Genomic DNA, 25590 nt, shown 5'->3' with positions numbered 1-25590 from the left:
CACTCTATCCATAGTAGCACCTATATGCCCCTCACATTGTGAAGATCAAATGAGATAATACTTGTAAAGAAATCTGCAACTCTTCAGTTGCTATAAACATTCATTCTTTTTAGTTGTATGAGTATAGTTGTAGATGTGCAGACACATAACCATATGGAAGAATTATTGTAAATTATACCATATCATTATTAAGTAATTATTTTAATATTATCTCTTTAGACATTTTATATATAACTACTTATTTATTAATTAGCACTTTTTTTTAAGGAAAAATTAAAGTGGTTGGAATCAATTAGGAATCCTTCAGAATCAAATTTCACATGTGTGGTTTAGTTAAACAGAGAAAGCTATCAAATCTGTGATGCATGATACTTATCTGGGGATTATTAAAATATGATTATATTTTCTAACTTTGTTTTTTTTTGAACCTATTATAATTACCTTGAAACCATAAAAAAAAAAAAACAGAAAAGGCAAAGAAAGACAAAAATTGAGATTAGATTGTAGGATCTTGAGTTTATAAGTGCCTAGGACATCTGATAGACCAATCTCCTTTGAAAAACCAACTCCATATATATCTCTATATCGATCTGTTTATATATAGATATGTGAAGTGAGTGATTGTCCAACAATGACTTGATGATTCCCAGTGAATGTGGATGAGGGCAATTCATTCCTGAGGCCACCCTTTCTACTTTAGGGATATATGATGATTACGGCATCTTCTTTATTCCAAGACTGTTGGAATCCTTACAAAGTGTTATCATTAGAATTGAGACAATAATTTAGCATGATTCAGTATGATTAATCTGATCCTACAAGGAGATGTTATGGGCCAGAATTTGAAACAATGTACTAAGTGGAATTAAGGAGACAATGTTTATATCTAGTTTAGAACTGATTTAATCCTACAACAAATAATGGTTTCCCAGTGATATGATGATTGGTGTGTACTCAGTGTACAGCATATAATCAAGAAGCTCTCAGGGCCAGAGACAGAAGCCCACTCTCGGAGGCGGAGACAGATTCATTCCATATTCCACCTTTGTGCTGGCTGGAGACATTCTGAGGGAGCTAGGGGCTGAAGCTCAAGACTTTGAAGCACACAATAAAGGACTGGATTTTAACTCCTGGCTGCATTTGGAGTGATTGTTACTCTGAACCGAAACTAAGGCTGCCTCCAGAAAACTTCCCTGAGAAACCTGTTCTCCCAGAGAACCATTATATATTATACTAAAGAAGAACACCACACAAGACTGAATTTTCTTCTTCATATCTATACAGCTACCATTTTGTTGTTCAAGATAAAATGGAACAATTCTAGCACCTCAAGACAGCTCTTTCCATACTTGGGACAGCAATTTACTCTTCCAGAGTCTTTGCTTCTCTCTTTGATATGCATATAACATGACACTTTAAGATGTTGGTTCAATTTCATAAATATCTATTACGTACCTACTATGTGCCAGTAACTATGCTAAGCATCAGGAATACAAATAAGAAAAAAGGATGGTATCTGTTCTCAAGATTACAATCTAGTGGGAAAAAGAAAGTAAACACAAAATAAACTGGAAAGGGTACTCTTGGTGGTATTAGTGTAAGTGTTCTATGGAGTTGAAACAAAGTGAAGCTGCAGATGGAAAATAATTGGTTTCCTTTAGATATTCTCCAATATCTAGTGGTGTATAGGTTTGAAGACAGTAACCCATAAGAGGGCTGATAAAGGTATAGCACAGTGTGTGTGTGTGTGTGTGTGTGTGTGTGTGTGTGTGTGCAGTATCCAGATACATGCATGTATAAACTCTACAAGGTATAGAAAGGGGAGAAGAGGAGAAACTTCACTTACTGAATTTGCAATGGAGATTAGCACATGAACATTTTTCCCAAATGGAAGATGTTGGTGAGTCTGTTTCCAGAAAAGATGTGGTTTTTAATGAGGATGCCTTAAAGAGACATTGGAACATATGAGAAAATATCTATCTGGGTTAACTGAATCACCATTTCATGAATCATATGCTTGTTAGATATAAGGACTTTATAAAAGGATTATGGAACAAAGATTCAACCTTTCTCACTAAAGCTTCTCAATCTTTCTGTGATTCCTTCAATGGTTGGGTCCAATGAGAAAGAATATTATAAAAGAATAGATATTAATTCTTCTCCAATCTGAAATCATGTAGTTTAGGAAAAAATGTGTTTCATTTCTTTGACTTGAACTTGTTCTTTTCTGTTTTAAGTGAAGGGATTGGGGATTCCAATCTTTTAAAAGTTCAGGAAGTCCCAGCTTCCTTATATACTAAATTTGCAGTATCTAAATTTTGTGGACCTTTCAACATTTATGCTCAAGGAGCAAGGATTTACCTTTGGGATTAATCTTCTAGATCAGTCTAGAGTTATCTGAGATAAAGATTTATCCAGAAATTATGTTGTGTAGGCATGAACTTTGTGAGAACAATATTAATTAGAAAGTTTACTAAAGGAGAGCCTGATCTCACCAGAGATTGTTCCTTTCCTTCCTACAAGCAACTTATGTTTTATTACTCTCCTAAATTATGTTTAATTTTTATAAATCTATTACATATACTAATATATGTATATGTTATCCATTTGATAGGATACACAATCTGCAAAAGCAGAAACTATTTAACCTTTATCTTTGTATATTTGGTGACCAAAATAGTACCATGAAAATGGCAGGACTTTATTAGTTGTTTATAATTACTGAATGATCAAAGTTTATTTGAAAGTTACTACTCTAAGGACAGCTAAGTGACACTGTGGAAAGAGCCCCAGCCCTGAAGTTAGGAGGACCTGAGTTCAAATCTGGCCTCAGACACTTCCTAGCTGTGTGACCCTGGGCAAATGATTTAAACTCAATTGCCTCAGCAAAAATAAAAAAAAAATAGTTACTACTCTTCCCACTCAAAAAATGGTTTTTATGCTATATATTTGGTATATTAGAGAAGGTACAAGGTTCAGGAAAAAGCTGACAAAAATTAGCACTTTTTTGACTTGGCAGACTCAAAGCTATCTTCACCCTACAAGATAATTCAAGATCTACCATCAGACAATAATTGTACTGTGACAATGTTGTAATACTGACATACGAGCTTTCTAGGGAAAATGTTTAGAAAACTTGGCAAAGAAAGATATTTCATCTCTACATCTTAGTGAGAATGGGACTTCAATAGCAATATTTCTGGCAATGCATTGCAATGAAAACATAATCCTTAGCATCTCCGTCTACTATGTGATAATAAAAATCTCTTTCTTTCTTAGGGTTTGAGATATGAACTGACACTAGAATCTCTAAAGGAATATTGAGTGATTTAAAGAAGAAAATAAAAATCTCTCTTAGGGCAGGGAGATGATTCAGACAGTCCTGGGCAATCAGTGATATACTATTTTATTTACCTTAGACACTGAGTTCACAAATCTAGCCCTGCAGCAAACCAGAGAACTGCTTCAAAGCAGAGGTATAAGATGGATGGAATCTTCCAATGGCATACCATTCCAAATATAAACATTTTGAAGGTAGGCATGGTTTCCTTTGTTTCCCTAAGTGCATAAATAAACACTCAAATAAATGGTTTTGTGACCTTCTGCATATGTATGTTTTTGCCAATAAGGCAAATGTCAACCCATTCCTACTTTCTTGTTCTGGTGGATCCTTATTCTTTAACATTTCAAAAATTTACCATAAAGGGTCTATCCAACCAAATATGCTGAGGCACTTCTGCAAATGCAAATAGTCAATGTTTAATAAGCATTTGTTGAATGAATATATAAATGGTCTCTTTTTCCTTTTAAATTTAGCACTCTCCTACTTCTTAGACTTTTCTCATTCTAGTTCCCTGTGCTTAATAGTTACAAAAGTTTACCTTTAACTAATTAAAAGAAAAAAGAGTGTCGTATCCCATGAGAATTACCCTTTTCACAAATATTTATATTTAAAAGTTTGTTTGTTTTTTTTTTTTTTTGTCAAGATCAAGATGCCATTAAAAACTCATAGCATGGAATCCTTTTTCATGGCATTTCTGCGGTTGGATATGTAATAGTAAGATATTATGAAACAGCTTGCCTTATTTTCAAAAAAAAAAAACTTCCCTATCCCCAACTTACTTGGTTCGTTAACTAACTATTCACAAGTAATTTTTGCCCCAACAAGCAGGTAGCACCCTGCAATCCACTGTTTCAATTACAGTTCTTTAAAAAAAAATACTTCTTATTTACAGAGTAGCCAATGGGCCCATGGAGAGAATGTGCTTAGAAATAAAACAAAACAACATAGCAAAAAATACTAGAGATGTTCAGGGTGGTATTTTTTTCTTTCTTTTATAGATCTAATAACCTTTCAAGTAACTACAATAGTTGGGCTACTAAAAGAAAAAAGCTTTAAACTCTTTGAAATCTGTAAAAATTGGGCAAAATAAATGAAAACAAGGCAGATATTTATTGGATATTCCATGGTTATTTAATAAATCTGTTATTTTTTTCAAGTGCTTTTTCCATTCTCCTACTTTGGTCCATTATTATGGATATTTTATATACATCCTGAAGATTAAAAAAAATGGGAGTTTGAATAGAAGAGAGGAAGGAAATGGTATAATATTGAGGAGATTTAGCAACATTAGCAGTGATTCTGACGTGATCCCTGACACTAGAGCGCAAATTTTCTGAACTATTTTTCTCCCAATATTGTTATAAAGTATATCCATCATGGCACTCTTGGATTCTTGGAATAATCAAAACCACAGATATCTCTAAGGATTATGTAGAGACACCCCATGGATATAGGGAATTTAGGATATATTTCCTAAGGAAACTTGCCCACAAGAAATGGTCTAACAATCTTAGGACCCTCTTGGCTCTCTTCAAAGCTAAGCTCCTTTTTTTTACTTTCTATAGGGAGTCATTCCAGGTTTCCTGCATCTTTTGGCTCTTCTCCATGAAAAGAAAGCAAAAACAAAATCCCCAAATACTTTTATATTCACTTTGTATTTATTTATATACATTGTTTTCCCTTAGTCAAATGTGAAACCTTACCAGTATTGTTTAATTTTATGTCCCTAGTATCCCAGTGATTCATTCATTCCAGAAATTAAAAAAAAAAGAAAAACATCTTTGCTATTTAAAAGGCATTTCACTAGAATTTTATGACAACCTCTGTGTCCCAAGCAATTTTACAAAGTGAAAAATGGCAAAGAAGAAATACAAATTATAAACTTATGTATGGACTTTGGTAGATGGGACTTCCTCAGTGGGAGTTTCTTAAACTAATGAAATCACAGATTTTGATAACTAGAACAACAATCTAGAAAATAATGACATTAAAGAAAACCAAGTGATAATAAATGAGAACATGAGTTTTTGCATAAGTATCCAAAAAATGTCAAAAAGTCTAGAGATCACAGCATATTGAACAGATATTCTCTGGGCAACAGATAGAAGAATATAGGTAAGAATCACCAGTGATCTGAAGCTTTGTTATAAATAGTCATTTTCACAAAATAAGAAATCCATAAAAATACTGTAGCATTATATTGTTCACATTAAATATTAAACACCATTCTCCATGATAGGCAGGGAGGCAGTATGATTCTGAAATTAGAGGAATCTTAAAATAAGGGCTTTTAACTGTTTACAAGTCACTTTACTTCTAACGACCTTAATTTCTTCATCTATAGGCTAAGAGGCTTAGACTCCATGATCTCTAAGGACCCTTCCAGCCATCTAGATCTAGAACTTTTTTTTTCTTTTATTTGCTCCTTTGGAATAGTATCACTTTTCTTTGCTTTTTGTCTTTATACTGCTGACAATTTTGAGATTTAAAAACATAAAATAATTGCAGGATTAACAGGGAAAGAACCTATATGTACAAAAATGTTTTTAGCAGCTCTTTTTTGGAGTGGCAAGAAATTTGAAATTGAGTGGATGCCATCAATTGAAGAATGGCTGAATAAGTTAGGGGATATGAATGTTATGGAATATTATTGTTCTGTAAGAAACGATCAGCAGGATGATTTCTGAAGAAAGACTTACATGAACTGATGATGAGTAAAGTGAACAGAACCAAGAGAATATTATACACAGTAACAAGAAGATTACGTGATGATCAGCTATGATGGACTTGGCTCATCTCATCAATGCAGTGATTCAGGCAAGTTTCAATAGATTCAAGATGGAAAATGCTATCTGCATGCAGAGAGAGAACTATGAAGAGTGAATATGGATTAAAGCATAGCATTTTCAAATTTGTTCATTTTTTTTCTTTGTCATGATTCTCCCCTGATTTTTCTGACACAACATGACAAATATGGAAATATTTTAACGTGTATAGCACATATCAAATTGCTTACTGCCTTAGGGAGGGAAGGGAGGAAAGGATAACAATTTAGAACACACAATCTTATAAAACTGAATATTGAAAACTATCTTTACATGTATTTAGAAAAATAAAATACTATTGAAAAAATAATTGCACGATGAAGTCTAGATATCATTTTCTCTATCAGTAAGATTAGAAATACTGACACTAATGGAAGATTGCATATTACATGTATATGTATTTTGAAGTGAAATATTGATAGTGGCTGTAAGTATTATAAGAGAAGGGGTTCCCCTCCCTATTTCAATTGATATAGGCCCAGAAAGTCCAGAATTTAATCTCTACTTATAAAGCAGGTTTTAAGAAGTTTTCCTACAGCTCTACAATGTGTCCTTAACAGCTAATTCAGATCTACCAACCTGTTGTTAATGTGACACACATCAATGAGGATCCATGAGTACTAGGAAGAAGTAAAGTCACTTATGCTTTTAGTCCTAAGACCTAAGGTAATAATGTTTGTGTGAATCTTAATTCCAAGTGGGAATATAAACTGAGAAATAGCCTAAAGAGAGCTGTCATGTTAATTTTTTTATATTAACATATCAAGAAAGAAAATCTTGTCATGCTGAATCTGATGAATGACACATATAGACCATTATCATTTTTCTAAGGCTCCCTGAAAACAAGTAAAGTTGTAAAGCTAATTGTGAGTACATACACAATTAAACTCAAAAAATAAGATATATGCCCACACATTGCAGGTCACCCTCAGTAGTCTAACATGGATCTGAATCAACAAAATTACATCTTCAATTTCAAATTTTGGGGTAGAATCATCCTACAAATTATGCAAAGTATAAAAGATGAAGAAAAAATGAATTTGAGGGATTAAGGAAGAAATACATTATAGATTCTAAGCTTTGACTCTAATATATTAATGAATCTGTGACTTTATCACTGTGTTGTATTCAAATTACAAGGGTACAACTTGTCTCTGCACATCAAGAAAGCATGTATCCATGCCCTCTATTAGTGTTCTATTAGATGTCTACCCAGGATCATGGGGACTTTCTTCATTCACTCGTGAGTAGGTGGTATACAATTCATTTTCAGGGATTCATCTGCCAATCTCAACACATATTTTAATGAAAGTTGCATCTTATTTTTTTTTCTTTCATGATTCCTAGTTTATAATGAATTTCAGCCTACTACAACCACACTGAATGTCTCTAATAGCCTTGGGGATTCAATTCTTCAGAGATTATATCATAAAGGACTTGAAGCATATAACATATTAGTGTTAAAATGACATCTTATTTAAGGGGAAAATATGGGGCATTGAAATAATTCATTTAATAATTAAATGTGATCAGCAATAATATATTATATAATATTAATAAAGTAATTAAATAGTTTTGAAAATGAGGATGCTGAATCCTGGGTGTTGATTTTGTTCATGTTTGGGAATACAATTTTTGGAAGGAATACTTAAATTCATCTTACTGACTGACTCCTCCTTGTTTAAATCATTGAAAAGACAAATATTTAATTTAGAGGCATTCTTCATAATCAATGTTTCCATGATCGCATAAAAGTGGACAACAGGTTTCATATTCTTCATGTTAACAAGGTCAATTTCTATTACCATGAAAAATCAGAGCAATGTGAATTCTTCATGTTCATGATTTCACCGTGACCTTGGATATTAGTGAAAGAATCAAGTAGCTTAAGATCAAAAATACAATTACATTCAGAGCTACAGGATAGAGATGGTAGATTTGAGAAAAAAAAAGGTGCCCATTTCAATTTATTTTAAAAATAAGTGTTTTAGCTCTTTTGTATCAAAAGGCAAAGAAGCAAAGCACAACTTCATTGATGATAAACAAAATATGCTGCAAATAATGAAATTCATAGCTGCTTGAGTTTTTATGTAAAGGCTAGAGAAACTAAGTTGCAATGATTTGGTTCTAAAATGGTCTTTACTTTTTACTCCTTGTTAAGTCACCACCACCCTCATCTAATATATGTAGAGGATATCTATATAGTATATGCTTAATAAATGTTTTTATATGTATATACATATACATATCTATATATAATGATTTAATGAAGTCCATTAAATATACAATTTCATTTCCTTTTTCCAATAGCCCTGTGAGATATATATTATTCTAATTCTTACTTTACAGATGAGGAAATTGAAGCAAAAATAGCTTAAATGATTTGCCAATCATCCCATGTACACTAATGATCAGAAGTGGGATATGATCTAGTTTAGTGTTCTTTTCTAGTATATTCAGTTGCCTTTGTATTAGCAGGATATGTTTTATTTGTCTTTATTCAGAACACATATGTTCCAATATTCCATTAAAAAAAAAACAAGATTATTTTGAACATTTTTGTTTGATTGTTTAATTGCCTTCACTACAGCAGTTATTCAAAGTTTGGCTGTTCTATTTTCCTGGTGTTCAAATGAGGATGAAACAGAATAAAAGTATGTTTTAGTCATTTGCATTATTTTTTCCTTTTAAAAAAGAAATAAGTTTAGCCACTGGAGTTGTTTCTTAGAATCATTTTCTATTTCCATTTGGCAGGTTGTAAGAGAACCCCTGGCAGAAGCAAAAATGAAAATAAGAAAATTCTAATGGGTGAGGTGATCCAGCTGTTAAGACAGCACCTTCATTCAAGGAGAACTTCAAAGTCCCAAAACAAACACTTCAGTATGATTTTCCCGATCCAGAAATTGGGATCAAGTCCAATAACAACTTTTAAATCCAATGGATGCCACAGCATTATAAAATTTTAAAAAGAGAAGAAAAAATAATAAAGACATTTTAGAGGAGAAGTGCCAAATTGTAGAGGCTGAATGGACCCCCAAACAATAGCGAGCTGCTCAGCTATTATTCAAGCAGGTGGCACATTATTATTCTTTCAGATTGATACCTCTGCTTATTATCCCCTTGACTGCACACAAAACACAGTAATTTGAATCTAATAATGCCTGTAAAAACTTCCATTAATAACAAAAATTGTTATTAAAACATTAAACTACATTATCTATGGCCTGTGGTAATGGATTTTTCATAATTGATAAACTGAGTTACTATTCTCAGGTACACCAGAACATTTGCCTCTGGTCATTGAAAAAAATAAAAATTTCATGTCTTAGTTGTCAGGATTAGGAAATGATTTGTTAGGAAGTACATGACTCCCTTGGCACAAGGAACAGTAAGATTCCAAAGAGAATGGCAATCAGTAAAAAGAGGCAGATTTGAGGCTTTATCATTTAATGGCAATGAAGGTCTAATATTTAGCAAGAAAATGAGAAATCTAACATGGGGATTAGTTTATACAAACTAACATGAAGAGTTCTCTTTGATATAATATAAGGGGAAGGCAGTAGAAAAGGTATCAAGCATGGAGTTGGGAAAATGAGTTTTCCTGAATTCAAATTTAGCCTCAGACACTTACTATCTGTGTGAACCACACAAGTCATTTAACCCTGTTTATTAAATTTTCTAATCTGTAGAATGAGCTGGAGAAGGAAATGGGAAAAACACTCCAATATCTTTGCCAAGAAAAGGGACTTGTGAAGAGTCACACAGGAATGGAACAATTAAACAACAATGAATTTGTTCTAAAAGAAATGGACCTAGAAATCCCAATTCCACAACTTCTTTAGGTCCGTTGAGCTAGTATTTGAAACTTGGACATCAGAGACCATCTGGTTCTAATTCTTCATTTTGTAAATTAAGAAACTGAAACCCAGAAACTAAAGTAACTGAGTAGTTGATATGATGAGTAGGACTTGAAACCAGGATCTCTGACTGTACTCAGTACTCTTTACTCTATATCCTGTGAGTTGATAATCTAATATATGGATTGTGAAAGGGAAAGAGAACTAGGTGCAAGGATGTGATATCCCATCTTGGCTGTGATTTGGGTCATCATTCCACCTCTATGGATTTATTTCCTCATTGTTTATATGTTGGAGGCTGGACTACATAATACTTAAAGTCCAATCTACTTGTAAAACTATAATTCTATGCTCTGATGCAGAATGGTAATGAAAAAAAGAACTGCATATTTGGCAACAACAACAAAAAAACAGTTTAAATCTTTTTTCTTCCATTTTATGACTTTGATAAGTCATTTCCATTTATAATCACAACTGAATTTTGCCTCTTATACATATACTATAAGGAGTCTTTCTGTTCTAAATTTAAGAACCTATGGAATGAAAATTTTGTTTAGACTTAAAAGGGCTATATCAAAACACTTCTGAACATTTCCATGAAAAAACAAAGAATATAACAAGAAAATGGTCATAAGGCTTGCTTATTTGTTCTTCCATAATGATATAATTTTCAGAGAACAGGAAAATAGTCCTTTTTTTTTTCATTGTCTCTCAGAATTTGGCATACAGTAGGTATTTAGACTGTCTGTGTTCAAAGCAGAAGGGGCAGTCTGGGTTACTGTTTAATTATTTCTTCATATTTGATTTTAAAAATTCACTTCAATAGCTTAGCTTAATCATTTTAAAATTTTTCCTGCTAAGGGACTCCTTTGGACTATTTCTCATATTGTATATTCTACAAAATACAGATGGACTTTATTAGCAATGTTGAAATCCTAAGAGAAATGTTGTAAAATCAATACTCACTTGGTATTTAAGAAAACTAAGATGAAAATAAAGCATGGGAATTAATGAAGAAATATCAAACAATGAAACAGATAGATAAGAAAGTAAATACATAAGTAAAAAAAGAAATATATATATATATACAAATAGAGGAATGGATAGATGATAAATGCATAAATCACTGAGTATTTACTCAGTGATAGATGGATAGAGCATCACAAATTGCTCCAAACTTCAATTATTCTTCTCTGTAGTTAGTTGCCATATTTGAGGAAGGATTTTGGTAAGCTAGAGAATAAGAAGAGAGCAATCAGGTTAGTGAAGAAACTTAAATCAATGTCCTATGAGGAGAAAGTGAAGGAACTAAGGGTGTTTTGCTTCAACAAGAGAAGATATGGATGGGGAATAACAGCTGTCTTCAAGTAGGTAAGTAGGTATCAACTGAAAGAAGGAACACCTTTGTATTATGTGGCTCTAGAGGGCAAGATCAAGAATACAGGAAAGAAGTGGAGCGAAGCAGATTTGATTTCAGTATAAAAAGAAATGTTTTTGCAAGTAAAACTATTCAAAAGATAGGACTATAGAAAAAAATCAAAACTTCCTTAAGGGGAATCAGATTTCCCTCTTTGGATATAATAAGGCAAAGGACACTTATGAGATATATTATAAAATGCATATTTTTCTCACTCTCTTTTAGCAATAAGTTAGACTCAGAAATCTTTTCTCACTCTAAGATTATGTGATTATATTACATTTTCCCATAATGCACATTTACAATAGTCATCCAGTAAATGTCTATTACCATCCCTTTGACATTTAAACTTTTAAAAAATTATATGTTGGAATTTTCTCAATGGCATAGATATTTATATGCTCAATGCCTAGTTTTTTATATAGTAGTTTAAAGTTAACAATGCATTTTATAACTATTATTTCATTTTCTACTCACAACAATACTAGGTGCTATTATCATTCCCATTTCATGGTTGAGGCAATTGAGGTAGGTAAATGTTAAGTGACTTCTTGGGGGTCAGCAAAATCAGTAAGCAAATAAGGCTGGATTTGAGGGAAAAGTCAGTTTACATGTTTGTAATTAAAAGGACATTTGATATTCATTCAGCCCTAAAAAGCAAGACATCGATGACAAAATAGGTAAAGTCTTATGTATTGGATTTGTTTGAATTTATTAAGTGAACAGTAAGTATTTAATACATGTATGGTTGAATCCAATTACAAAAACAAAGCAGAGGGGAGAGATCCCATTGAACCTCAAACAATTACTAGTAATTGTGTCTCCAAGTTGAATATGCTTTTGTTCAGTCAAAATGCATATTAAAATAATTCCAAGAGAAATTTATGATAATAAATTTAATCTGCCATAATTCTAAAAGACTTTCATGTCCATGAATATTTTTCCACAAGAGGCAAATCATTAGGAATAAATCAAATAACTATCTTAATAGACAAATGTCTCTAGCTTTCTGGAAAAACAATAATAAAAACAAAGATGGAAAATATGATAAATAAATCACAGAAACTAGTACAGTATAGTCATATATATTTTTACATTGTACATAATTAGCCTCTTGTGTTCTGAGTGTTATTCATCATTCTCTGACAAGGAATTTGTTCGGGATGGTAAAAGATAGGATATATGATACCTGTTATAGCCCTCATTATATTTACATAAGGAATTTATATTCAGATATTTTCATTAGGCATAAATAGTTTGGCAAATGTTTTTGTTCAAATAGCATATATTATTTTAATGGAATAAGACACAATTAAGAATCTCAGCGTCTACATTGTTTTCTTTCACAAGTTATTGACTTGGCTCCCCAAATGATGTTTTTAAGGTAGACATATCTTCCCATATCCCCAGAGACTCTATTACTAAGCACATTGCAAGCAAAAGGAAATGAGACTCGAATGAAAATTACCTTAATCACCAAATCAAATTTCTGGTAGAAATCCCTGTTTACAGGCTGCAGGAGGCTGAGCTCTGCAGTCCTTGGATGCATATGGAAATACTGAGGATAATCTTCAGGAGTCCCTGCAGAAAGACATTGAGAGGTGAACATGTAATTGATCAAAATCAGTAATATGAGCATCAGATTTACCTTTTTATTTCATTCATTAACTACTTGAAGAGTAAAATCAAGATGGCCTTAGTAAATCAAATCGAGAAAACAAAGAAATCTGGAGAAACCTACATCATGGACAGCTCATCACCTTAAGTGCAAAATACCCAAGTGAACTTTTTTTTTGGTGGTGCTTTTTGCTTTAGTTTTTGTTAGTGTTATTGCTGTTCTCATCCAGATTTGAATACATGAGTTTGAGACATATTTTCACATGAATCTGAAAATTCAAATCCTGGAGATTTACCAGAAGAATGAAGTGTTAAGAGGGTATATATGTTTCATTGAAATCTAATAGAGTGGTTCTGTGTGGGAGAGGAGAAATGTCCTGAGGGTTTGAACCCTCCACCTAATACTTATTATCTATTGGAACAATATATATGGAGGAGGTTGAATTTGGTGGCATCTGAGAACCCTTCCAAGTCTGAAATCTATGATCCTATGGTGATAAGTTATGTATATATATTTTCCTATCTATAAGTCAATCAATGTATGTGTTTGGGGTTATCTCTCTCCTCTTCTCTCTTCTTTTCCCTTTTCTTCTCTTTTTCTCTCCTTTTATCTTGTGACGACCATGCTAGCACCCCAGACACCCCAGAATCAGCTGGAGTCAGGACAAGCAAAAGTCCTTAGTCTTTATTCTTGATCTTTAGGGGTAGACACGAACAGGATGAAACTAGAATCTCTGCAACCACCTTCTTCCTCGTCTACCTCAAAAAGTGACTCTGGCTCGTTTTACTCCACCCTTTAGTCCCTCCTGCAATCCTCTGTATACACCAATCATTGAGCCAGCACAGGATAGTGGAAAGGACCATTTTCCAAGCATATGCCCATAGAGTATTGTCTAATCAATAATTAGTCCTAAGTGCTTGAACCGACCTTAGTGCATCTATTCAAGAGTTTTGGCCCTCTACATTATCTCTCACACATAGACAGTCCAAGATGACTGCACCCTCAGCAATTTTCTAAGACTACATGTTACAGCAAGGGTGCTGACCACCATAAATAACTAGTGGACTAGTGCCCATGAAATCAGAGGATGAATCTCTCTTTCTTGCATTTCAGACAAATAGAAGCCAAATCTCTTTTCATAAGATGAGCTTAGAAAACTGAATTTGGGGCAACTCCAGTCTAATGACAGACCTTCCTGCTACCCTGACTGCCAGGACAGCCATATTTATTCTGGACACTCAAGTGAAAACCAATTTGGATTTCCCTTCTTTGAGAATTAAATTGGCATGATACCACAAATCAGAAGTTGCTTTTGCTCCATGAAAAAAAAAAAGTCTTTCTTATTGAAGTCATTAACAGCATTTAACTAAGACAGATTGTGTCTTCTTACATATCCCATAATGTCCAAAGCCAAAGAATAACCATAAATTAACCTGTTTCCCAGGTAACCAGGAGACAGGGTTTTCTAGCCTTTTGGAGGGAAGCCATTTTGTAATTAAAAATTTCAGGAAAGGAGTTTTAGAGTCCACCTGAAGAAGAGAAGAGTTTTCTGTGCCTTTTGGTTGATTGACTTTTTTCAGGAAGTTTATTATCTGTGAATTTCTAATACTTTTACTTGTAAAGACATATGGTTAATTTCAATCATAATCAGCTTATTTTGATTTTATATAGTTCACCTCACTGAACACTCAGTTTCTGTAGGATTAGAAATATTTATTAACAAATTGTTAAAATTTTCTGATCTCTTTTCTGCTGTATTCCAGGACAGTTGTTGCACAAATGGTTATCTGAGATTTAAGAAGAGCCTGACAGAAGACAGAGTCATAGGATAGACTAAGCATGGTGCCCCGAGAATCACCAAGAACTGAGTATAACTCTGTTTCATATATTGACTAGCCATATGGCACTGGACACACCTTTGAACCTTTCTCAGCTTCCATTTCCTTATCTTTAAAAAGCAAATAATAATAGCATGTTTCATAGAGTTATAAATAGGAAAAGAGATATTATCTGCAAAACACCTTGTAAATACAGTACAATATAAATATTAGCTCATAATAAAATTGATATTCTATGACTGCTTTATTCAATTCTGATCAACAATTATTTAATAAACAATTACTATATATTCAGAGGTGGGATAAAAAAAAGATAGAAACCTTTTACTCTATTCTGCCTATAAAAATGCCCAAGTCTTTCTATTATAGATAATAGACTTCTCATGGACAGGATTAGTGATTGTATATATCTTTGGGCCACTCAGAACCCAAACAGGGTCTTGAATCTGCAAAATTATTTGGGTAGTGATAAATCATATGATACATAATCTATTTTTATCATTTCCCTTCTGCAGTCTATCAATAATGTCAAGGAAACTTTAGTAGTTTAATTGACACAAAAGCTTTTTTGAATTGATTCTAAATTCTTTGTGAAATGTTTGTGTCACCAAAAGATGAATATAGTTTCTATAATTGAGATTCCCATAAATTAAAAATACATTTATAAAAGAATGAGATGATTATTTACCTCACATATGTCAACATTGAGTGTCTGTTATGGCCTTTGCACACAGTAATGAGACTCATGAATATTTTTTATTTAATTTTTAAAATTAATTTTATTATAATTTTTATTATACTTTTTCTGTTATTACATAGATACAAAGCTTCTTTTTATTTGAAAAGTTTAGATTTCTATTAGAATATGACTGAAAAGCATGTCATATGTGTACTTATAATATAACATAATATAAATCTATAAGATTTCTTCATTTGATATGTAATGAGCAGGGGATAGCCAAAGTAAGGGAAGCAAGCTCTATTGTCAAGAGGGACAGGACTTGGTAACTGCATGGATGGATGAATAGATAAGTTTGCTCTATTTTAGATCAGCATACATTGTTGTAAAATTATTACTTATACTCACAAAAAAAAATGATTGTTCCTATTTAATTCCTGTTTATTGAGATTTTTCCCATAGTGGTATTTTCTTGGAAGTCTCCCACTTGCCTGTTCACTAGTCAGGTTTGTTATAGACAAGATTCTAGTTCTGGTGGGAAGTAATCTTCATGGTCTCTAAGACTTCTTTCACCTCTGTGATCTACACCCAGTTTCCATAAGTATATAATTTATAATACATTATTGTTAGCTTTTATCTGAGCAGAATGCCTCCCATGGCACAATATTTTTAGCAAGAGTGCTAAATTCAAGTGTAGATTTGCACTGACCCTCTCACCTTTTATCAATTGCAAGCAATGACTAATAAACATTTGGAGAAGTGCATTCAATCACTGGGGAACGTTGATGGATTGTCCATTATATTGCAGGGGATAGCACTCAATATTACCAACAGCGTGAAAAATACACGTGGTCTTAATGTACTCCTTAGAACACTAAAGAAAGGCAGATGAAAAGGCTTTTAAGAGAAAATGTGACTGAGGCTAAAGGATATTTCAGTGGCACCTGTAAATACTACAGACTAGTTATCAGGATTCAAATCTCCTCTCATAGAAGGCTCCTTTGACTAATCCAACCACTCTGTGCAGGTACTCTCTATATTCCTTTTAAATTGAGGAAATGTAAAGGATATAAAGAGACAGAGGCTACCAAGAACATAATGATAACTGCTAAGATCTATAGGAATTATGCTCCATCTTTATACTCAATCTATCCAAAACAATCAGATAACAGCAGCTGTAGTCACTGGGACTTGACAAAGTTCTCTGCCCTATAAGGACACTGAAGCCATGCTCCCAAACCTTGATATTTCCTCCTCTGTTCAAAAATGTCTCTTCTTCCACCTCTTCATTTGCTTTATTCTACCTGACCTTTGCTTTCACATGAAATCTTGACATGTGTCCTTATTTGTAAAACAGGTAAAGAAATAGTATCAATCTTATAGGTCTCTGTGAAGGTCAAATGCAAAAACACATGTAAAGGGCTTAGTAAAATTTAAAGTCCTATATGAATATTGTTGATTTTGCTATCATTTTTGCTGTTACTACTACTACTACTACTTCTTTTTTCTATTACTGTTACTTCTCCTTCTGTTTCTCCTCCTCTTCCTCTTCCTCCTCCTCCTCCACTACTACTACTACTACTATTACTATTATTAATACTACACTACTACTACTACCATCACCATCACCACCACCACCACCACTACCACTACTACAACTACAACTATCACCACCACCACCACTACTACTACTACTTCTAGTTCCTTCAATCTTCCACCATCATTTTTCTACTTCTGAGATTCTGATCATTGCTTGAGAAAATTTGATCTATTATAAATGTGGGTTATCTAATCTTAAATGTATCCTTATGGCTGCAGAGCAATCTTTTTTCATCCTCAGTTGATTCCTATACTTCCCACAACACTTATTGTTCCATTCCTGCCTACATGGCAAGTCCCAAATAAAAGTTATCTTCAATTTTAGTTAGAAAAGTGAAGTTGTCTTTAAATTTCCTCATCTTTCCATCCATCATCTCAATATTTGTCTAGTTATCCCTATCAATCTCCCTATTTTGCCAGCCTATAAGGTAGGGAAAGATTATTGTTCTTGCCATTATTCTTACCACTGTTTGAACTTAACCTCATCCCGTGTTGTTCTCTGACTCAGCCTCATCCATTATTCCATTTTTTTTATCTCTTATCTTCTGATTTTCCCTAAGTAATAGCTTCTTTTCCACTCTCTATAAAAATTGTCCACTCTATAAAATTCCACTCTCTATAAAAATTATTTGTCTTTAGAAAGCCTTCTTTTGCCCTCTCAAAATATCATTTTATATCTCTTCTGATTATCACTTCCAAACACCTTCCTGCCTCCAATCACTTTCATTCCTTTTACTTCTCAACTTTAAAATCTGATAAAAACTTTTCTCAGGCTTGTTATGAGGAACCATGATAGGATTAATTCTGCCATCCTCCCCAGAAGGGTTGTGTTAATTTACTCCACAGCAGTTCCAATAAGCATTCCTTGCAGCTTCTCAGAACAAACTCCTCTTTCATGGATAACAAATTTTAATATATATTGTATTTCCCTATTAAAATATAAACTTTTTAAGGGAAGGGATTCTTTTTGTTTTGTATTTTTCTAACGTGTGTCTACATGTATACACATGTGTATGTTCAAATATAAATCAAAGAAAGATATAAATAGAAATCTATTTCACTTCTCTCCAAGAGAAACTTTGATTCCTTCTTAGAGAGAAGCCAGATGCTGACATCTGAAAACTTTGTTCTTCTAAGAGAGGGATATTGAACTAGAATTATCTTAATCTGTTCTTATCCTTCCAATTCCCTCTCCAACAAACTTCTTTCCTAGGAACTATTTCTTCAAAAGGAAGGGGATACTCTAAACTTATATCCAAAGATTTGACCTTTTCTCATCAATTTCTCATTACACAAAAGAACATCATGAATAGTGAAAAGTTAGTAAAACTATTAATCCAAAAACCAAACAGATATCCGAAGTCATACAAATTTGAATAAACCAAATAACACCAAGATTGCCTGAGCTTATCCATTGCAGAGAGATATCTCTGCTCATCAGAGAAGGAAAGTCTTTGATTTCACCCAAGAGGTCAGGAGCATGTTGAGATCTTGGCTCCTTTATATGACTGATGCTCTCCCAAATCTTCCCTCTCTTGAACTTAAATCTATTTAGGTCCTCTCTCAAAGCAGAAAGCAAAAAGTTGTATTCTCTATTAACCTTTTACAAACTCTACAATCATGGTATAGAGGCTCAACCCTGCATAAATATACTAGGTTTAAAGCCCATATTTTGTCTGTAAAAGTCAGAATAATGTTGGAATATAGTAGGTGCTTAATATATTCTTTTCCATTTATTTATTTTATTTAATACTCCCTTGTGCCTCAAGATTTTTCATTTATTATCCCTTTGTCTCAGATGTCCCCTTAGCTTCTGTGACATTTCTCTCGTTTCTGCTGTCTGTCTCACAATTCTCTCTCAGTTTACATTATTTCAAAATTTCTTCTAAGGGTGGTTGCTCTTAAAAGTTCAATTGTAGGTGCTCTACATTTCCCCCCTTGAAGTTGACATCTGTTTCCATGGGTACAATTATTCTCTTCATGCAGATGACTGCCAAATACAAATTAACGGGGAGGACAATAATGACTGTTTAGGATAGGAATGAGAAAAGGTGATCAGTGTAAGAAGTAGGATTTGAAATGAACTCTGAAAGAAATAGACATTAGAGTAGAGGAAGGTGAAAAGGAACTCATTTCCTGCAGGGGGACTGTATGCTCAAAAGCATGATGATGAAAGGGTATGGTGATAAAATGTAAAAGGGAAGAGAAAATAGGCTATGCTGAATGAAGCATGGGGGAATAACATGAAATTAGTCTATATAATGGAAAGGACTTGAAGTTACAAGCTGAGAGGTTTCTATTTCATCTCAGAGGTAGTAAGAAACCACCGAAACCATTTGAGCAGAAACCATTTAAAAAGATAGGATCAAACATAGTTTTAGACACATCATTTGGGACTTTCTTAAGGGGATCATAAAAATATGGCTTGAGTAAAGAAAACTAATGAGAAATATACTCCAAGAATTTATCTAAGAGGAGATAAAGGCCTGAATTAGAATGATGGTTAGATGAATGGAGAGATTATTCTCTAAAATATTTGTCTTACCCTTATATTAGTAAACTAATTGAGAATCTACCACATATCTCTACCACATGTCCTAATACTGCAAGGTATCTCATTGTTTTTCAATAGGATTCATAATCACTTCCAGAAAAGAAAGTTATAAATGCAGAAAAGCCAAGAAAGTAAAAAAAAAAATCTGCATCATTTTCTGTATTGAGTATCACAGGTGTGAATAATTTTGTATATGCTATACAAGCAATGTCTACGCCAGAAGATACCTCACCAGAAAAGAATTTTACCCTTTAGGGAAAACAGAAAATATACGTTGGCTAAGTATTTCTTTGGAATAGATATATTGGGATAGTTCAGGAAAAAACAGCATCCTTTTTGTGACCCAGAGATTCAGTCCAAAATTCCCTCAAATCTACCTATTCTATAACAGGAGGATTTGGTTTAGATTTTCATTTCACCATGGCCCATCTATAGAATTAGCCTTTATCACAACTGATTTTAAATTCAACTTGGATTACACATTGATAGATCCAAGAAGCAGCTCTCTTTCCTAGAATTTAAGCAATGTGGACAATGAACAAAGAACTTTAGTAATAATAGTTCAACTTATCTTTTTAGAGGAAAATACAGACTTAAAAAAAAAAAAACTCTCAAAAGCAAACATAAAAAAAGAAAAAAGAAGCAAACAAACAAAAATATCTAAAGTGGTATCTGGCTTCCAGAAAGAACGACGTCAAGAATTCAACTTCCCAAAAGCCAAACATCATAAAAATTGCTGTAAGAAAAATAAATACCAACTTTTAACTTGATGTTTTTGAAGAATTTTTTCTTCTTCACTTAATTTTTTGATTATTTTGCAAATACAAATAATGCATAATAGAGAAACAATTTAATTGGTTATTATTCATCCTAATTTGTGATGTTAATAATAAACACAGACTGCATTTAAATTGTGTATAATGGATACACAATAATCATAAATTCAATAAGTTAATAATATCTTCTATACCTACCCAAGCAACATTCAAATCAATACATATATAACCTGAAAATTCTTCACTATTAAATCTCCAGAACAGGCACTGAGAACAATTTATCACTATCAATCTCATTATTTAAGTGAGAAACTTATACTCAAAAATGTAAGTTGCTATATCCAAAGTCACAACACAGTTAAATTGTATGCTAACTAAAAAATAAACAGTAGCTTTACTTTCTTTTATTGTTTTTGATTTTTTTTTCCAGTCATGTTCTAGCTCTTTGTGATCCTATTTGGCATTTTCATGGCAAAGATAATGGAGTGATGTGGTATTTCTTTCTCTAACTCATTTTATAGATGAGGAACCTAAAGCAAATATGGTTAGGTGACTTGCCCAAGGTCACACAATTTGGTGATGTCTGAGGCCATATTTAAACTCCGGTGTTCCTGCTTCCATGTTGGTTCTCTATGCAGTAAGCTTCCTAGCTTCCCTCTTTGAATATATTCATCTACTAAATACTGGATAATATTGTTTATATTATCAATTTGGAAAACAAAATCAAACAAAAATTAGATATTAATCTCTGTTGTTTCTACTTGTTTAAAGAGTACACATAACTATAGTACCTCCCAAATATTGTTACCAGGGGAAAAGCAACATTTTAGTTCACCTTAGTCTTAGCTCCGATCTAAGAATAGTTCAAAAAAACAGTATAATCTGATACCCATCAGGTATACTTTTGGGACAATCAGCGTTCTCTTTACACAGATAGATGAAGAAAGCTTGCATAAGATTCTGTAGATGCTAACAAACGATTAATATGCTCTGTGACTCCTGTTAGGAAGCGTATTCAATGAAATTAAGGACAATTATATGATGTGTTCTTCTAAAGCCTGCTATCAAAGTACACCGATCTGATCCGTTTCTTAAAATTTGAATGCTTATGATGCTGTGATAGAGGGAGGTGGGAGAGGAAGGGAGAGAGAAAAGAAGAGACAGAGACAGAGAATAACACAATGAGAGACATAGAGAGAGCCAGAAAGCCAGAGGCAGAGAGATATACATAGAGACAAAGAAAAAACAGGCAGACAAGAGACAGAGAGAAGGATACACACAGAGAAACACAGACAAGACACACACAGAGAAAGACCTTTACAAAAATTCTATCTTAGTAGGACACAGAGAAAACAACAGCTGAAGTGTATAATAAAACAGCATGAGTTTTGCTGAAATTGGAGTTAATTTAAATGTGTCCTTTAACAGCTTTTAGAAGGGTTATCTAGAGCTGATCCCAGAGAAGGCCAAGAAATTTTTAGGTTTTTAATTGATTATAAACATACATACATATGTGTGTGTGTGTGTGTGTGTGTATGTATGGCTTGTAGGTGATATTTTATCATTATTCTCCTTTATGTCTCCACTGTTACAAATTAAGTTTATTATGTTACATGGCAATCAAGAAATACTCTTGAAATTTATGTTTATTGCTCTGCAAATGAATTAATTATTTTAATAGATCTAAGATCATGTGCAGGAAAAACACATTTAAAAATGTCTCTCCCTTTTATTTCATCTCCATTTTTTCTTCCCATTTATCTTTAGGCCCAATGCTACATAAAACTATAACAGTATCACTCTGAATTTGATCTCCAATACTATTTTGAAGCTAGAGAAATTTTGAAATAGGCACAGATGTCAAAAATGGTCTAGAAATATTCAGAAATGATAAAAAAAAATCACAGATGTTGAATTTCAGTTCTTCCCTCCATGGTTCAAGTGGCTTCTTTTTTAAAAAACTCCTATGTTATTGGATCAGCAGGATGATTTCAGAAAGACCTGGAGAGACTTACATAAACTGATGCTAAGTGAAATGTGTAGAACCAAGATAGCATTGTACACAGCAACAATGAGATTATATGATGATCAATTCTGATGGACATGGCTCTTTTCAACGGCAAAGTGATTCAGGCCAATTCCAATACTCTGGTGATGGAAAGAATCATTTGCATCCAGAGAGAGGATTGTGGGAACTAAGTGTGGATCACATAGAATTTTCACTTTCTGTTGTTGCTAATTGTTTGCTTGTCTTTTATTTTTTTTTTTTTTGTCTGTCTCATTTTGTTCCTTCCCATTTGATCTGATTTTTCTTGTGCAGGATGATGGATGTATAAATATGTTTAGAAGAATCTCATGTTTAACATCTTTTGGTTTACTTGCTGACTAGGGGAGAGGGGAGGGAGAAGGGAAGGAGAAAAATTTGGAATGCAAGATTTTGCAAGAGTAAATATTGAAAACTATCTTTGTATATATTTTGAGAATAAAAAGCTATTATTAAAAAAAAAAGATCTTGTTATACTATGTCTGATTCCAGCCACTCACTGATGATGGAAATATAACAAAAAATTAGTAGATACGAACCCACAAGGATGGAATAGAGGATCCCAGGTCGATCAGAAGGTGGCTGGATGTCCCGGTCCTGATCAATGGCTTGGATTGGGGGAGTAACAATGATGGGGTTCAGTTCTTCCTAAAATGAAATTCAGAAAGGTTAATTTAGGTGATTCATTAAATATATCAACACTTTAATGCCTAAGTTTCCAAGTCAGATAGAGGGCGAAAGTATGCATAGTATTGGACATAGTGTTAAAAAGTTCTGGGTTCAAGCATCTCCTTTAATAGTGACTGGCTATGTGACAGTGGACAAATAACAGCTTCTCCAAGCCTCAGATTTATCCACTAAATTAGGAACAGATTGTTTTTTCTATTGATGTGGGCAGTCTTTATAAAAGTTTCCACACCATTAAAACTATAGTTTTAATAGAATGACATAATGAATGTAAAAGAGATTTAATAGCATGATACTTCCCTCTTTATAACTAATGTACATTGATGCTTAATTAAAAAAAAAAATCCTGATTCTATGGAGATTTGGGTATCACAGAAGAAAAGCTGTTGGCCTAGATATATGTTGTGATCCTGGTTAAGTTGCTTTATTTCCCAAACAAATAGTAGTTAATAATAATAATAATAATATTAATAACATCTGATATACTTTCCTCACTATATAAGATCCACTTCTTTTTCCCTCTGATGAGTTCTTCCAACAGCATCCATTTTATGGAGGTGCCAAGGTTATCATCCCCCAATCCTATTTCTGTTTTTCCAACTTTAATTCTATGTCCCACATCTACCTTGTGCCAGAAAGAGTGGCTAGCTTAGGGCTTAACACATAAAAATATATTGTAAATGCTTATTAAATGTATTAAAATATTCAGAACCTCATTCTTTAGTGCTTAAGTGATCAATACTACAAATGCTATTATCCCATTTTACAAATGGGAAAAATGAAACTAAAAGAGGTATAGCAAGTTTTTTGTCTATTTCCTAGCCTTGACTAATGTATGTTATATGTATGTTGCTCATTTCTCGACAAGTATTCCTACAAGTATCCACTCCTTCCATTCATTTCATATTCATATATCATATATATCATATTAGATATTCATATATCTGTGATAGTGTGCCTAGGGTTTAGAATGGTGGTGATGTTTTATTACTATGTTATTTCATTAAATGCCTTCATTTGAGTTTTGTCTTCACTCTGATTAGTAAAATTAAACACTTGGATTGAGACAACTGAATTATGAGTTCTGAATACATGAATAGCCACAAGAACTCTTTGACTCTTGGTCAACCTTTTAAGGGACCTCTTATGTGATTGGGATGCCCCAAAGACTACATTGTGGATCTAGGGTCACCCCAGGTTGAATGCTAGAATGAATGATTTCATATTCAGTGTTCTTTTCCCCATTATCTCATAAACTATCTGATTTGATAATGAATGTAAAGAAAGAAAGAAATTAATATTCAATAAAATTCTCATCTTCCCCATGGAAATTCAACATTGGAGATAAAAACCTTCTATTGCTTTTTAAGATAAATGTTCTATTTGATTCTTGGAATGATTTATTACAATGTAAGTATTATTGTATTTCCTTCCTAAACTACCATTTATACAAAATCTTTTAATATTTAATGTAAATGAATTATATTCAAGTGAAAAGTATTTTATAGTTATGCTTTTATATTATAAGATCCAGTTATTGTCTCGTCCCATAATTAAGCATCAATATCTTGTTTTATGCTACTTTTCCTGAATCTGTCAGGATTACAATAAAGTTGTCTTTAAAAGTCTTTTCCACTCCCAAATTTAATGCCAATCTTTCTATCAGTGATTATTTTAATAAAAATAATTGCCATTTTTGGAAAATTTTCAATACTGACATCCTTCATATACTAGCACTAGTATAATAGTATATTTTTTTCATTGCTTCTGAGAAATTAGTAATTCCACAAATTTCATAATAATTGCTTTTAAAAATCCAATCTCATTTCTATATGCATTATCCAAGAGGCCCTTGGTAAAGCTCTGGATGTTAAGTTTCTCATTGTATGAAAAAATTAGGCTCAATCACCTTCGATCTAAGTTTTTTCCAGCTTCACATCTATGATTTTAGACTGAAAAGGATATTATCTATCCTTGAGCCTAACCATAGATTTAAAGTGTGTTTTTGAAAAGGACTTTCATTTTGAATGAGTAGCACCTAGACGGAAGCAGTAGAGAAGTAAGCTTAGAGTCAGAATCACTGATCTTTGTTAGTTCAAAGTAGGACTCAGACACTATCATTGTGAGGTTTGGAAATCATTTAACTTTGTTTGCCTCAGTTTCCTCATCTATAAAAAGACATAGGGAAGGAAATGTTGAATCACTTCATTATCTTTACCAAGAAAACACCAAATTGTCATGGGGAGGGAGACATGATGGAAAAATGAATGAAAACAAAAAGCAGACCAATAAAAAAATAAAATAAAAACATCCAAAATAGTTCACATCATATGAAATGCAATAAATTGCTCCT

At 32.9% G+C, this 25590-nt stretch overlaps 1 protein-coding gene across 1 annotated transcript in view; it reads right to left on the bottom strand.

The window, feature by feature from the left end:
• PCDH15 (protocadherin related 15) overlaps nucleotides 1-25590 on the bottom strand; it is an 859006-nt gene that overhangs the window by 447246 nt on the left and 386170 nt on the right. Inside the window, exons 8-9 of the mRNA XM_051973865.1 lie at nucleotides 23090-23198; nucleotides 12911-13023 (exon numbers count right to left, since the gene is read on the bottom strand). Of these exons, the coding sequence (XP_051829825.1) occupies nucleotides 12911-13023; nucleotides 23090-23198 (222 nt within the window). The remainder of the gene's footprint in view (nucleotides 1-12910; nucleotides 13024-23089; nucleotides 23199-25590) is intronic.

This window comes from Antechinus flavipes, chromosome 2 (assembly GCF_016432865.1).
Source record: "Antechinus flavipes isolate AdamAnt ecotype Samford, QLD, Australia chromosome 2, AdamAnt_v2, whole genome shotgun sequence".
NCBI classification, from domain to species: domain Eukaryota; kingdom Metazoa; phylum Chordata; class Mammalia; order Dasyuromorphia; family Dasyuridae; genus Antechinus; species Antechinus flavipes.
This window is presented reverse-complemented; position numbering and strand designations above follow the sequence as displayed.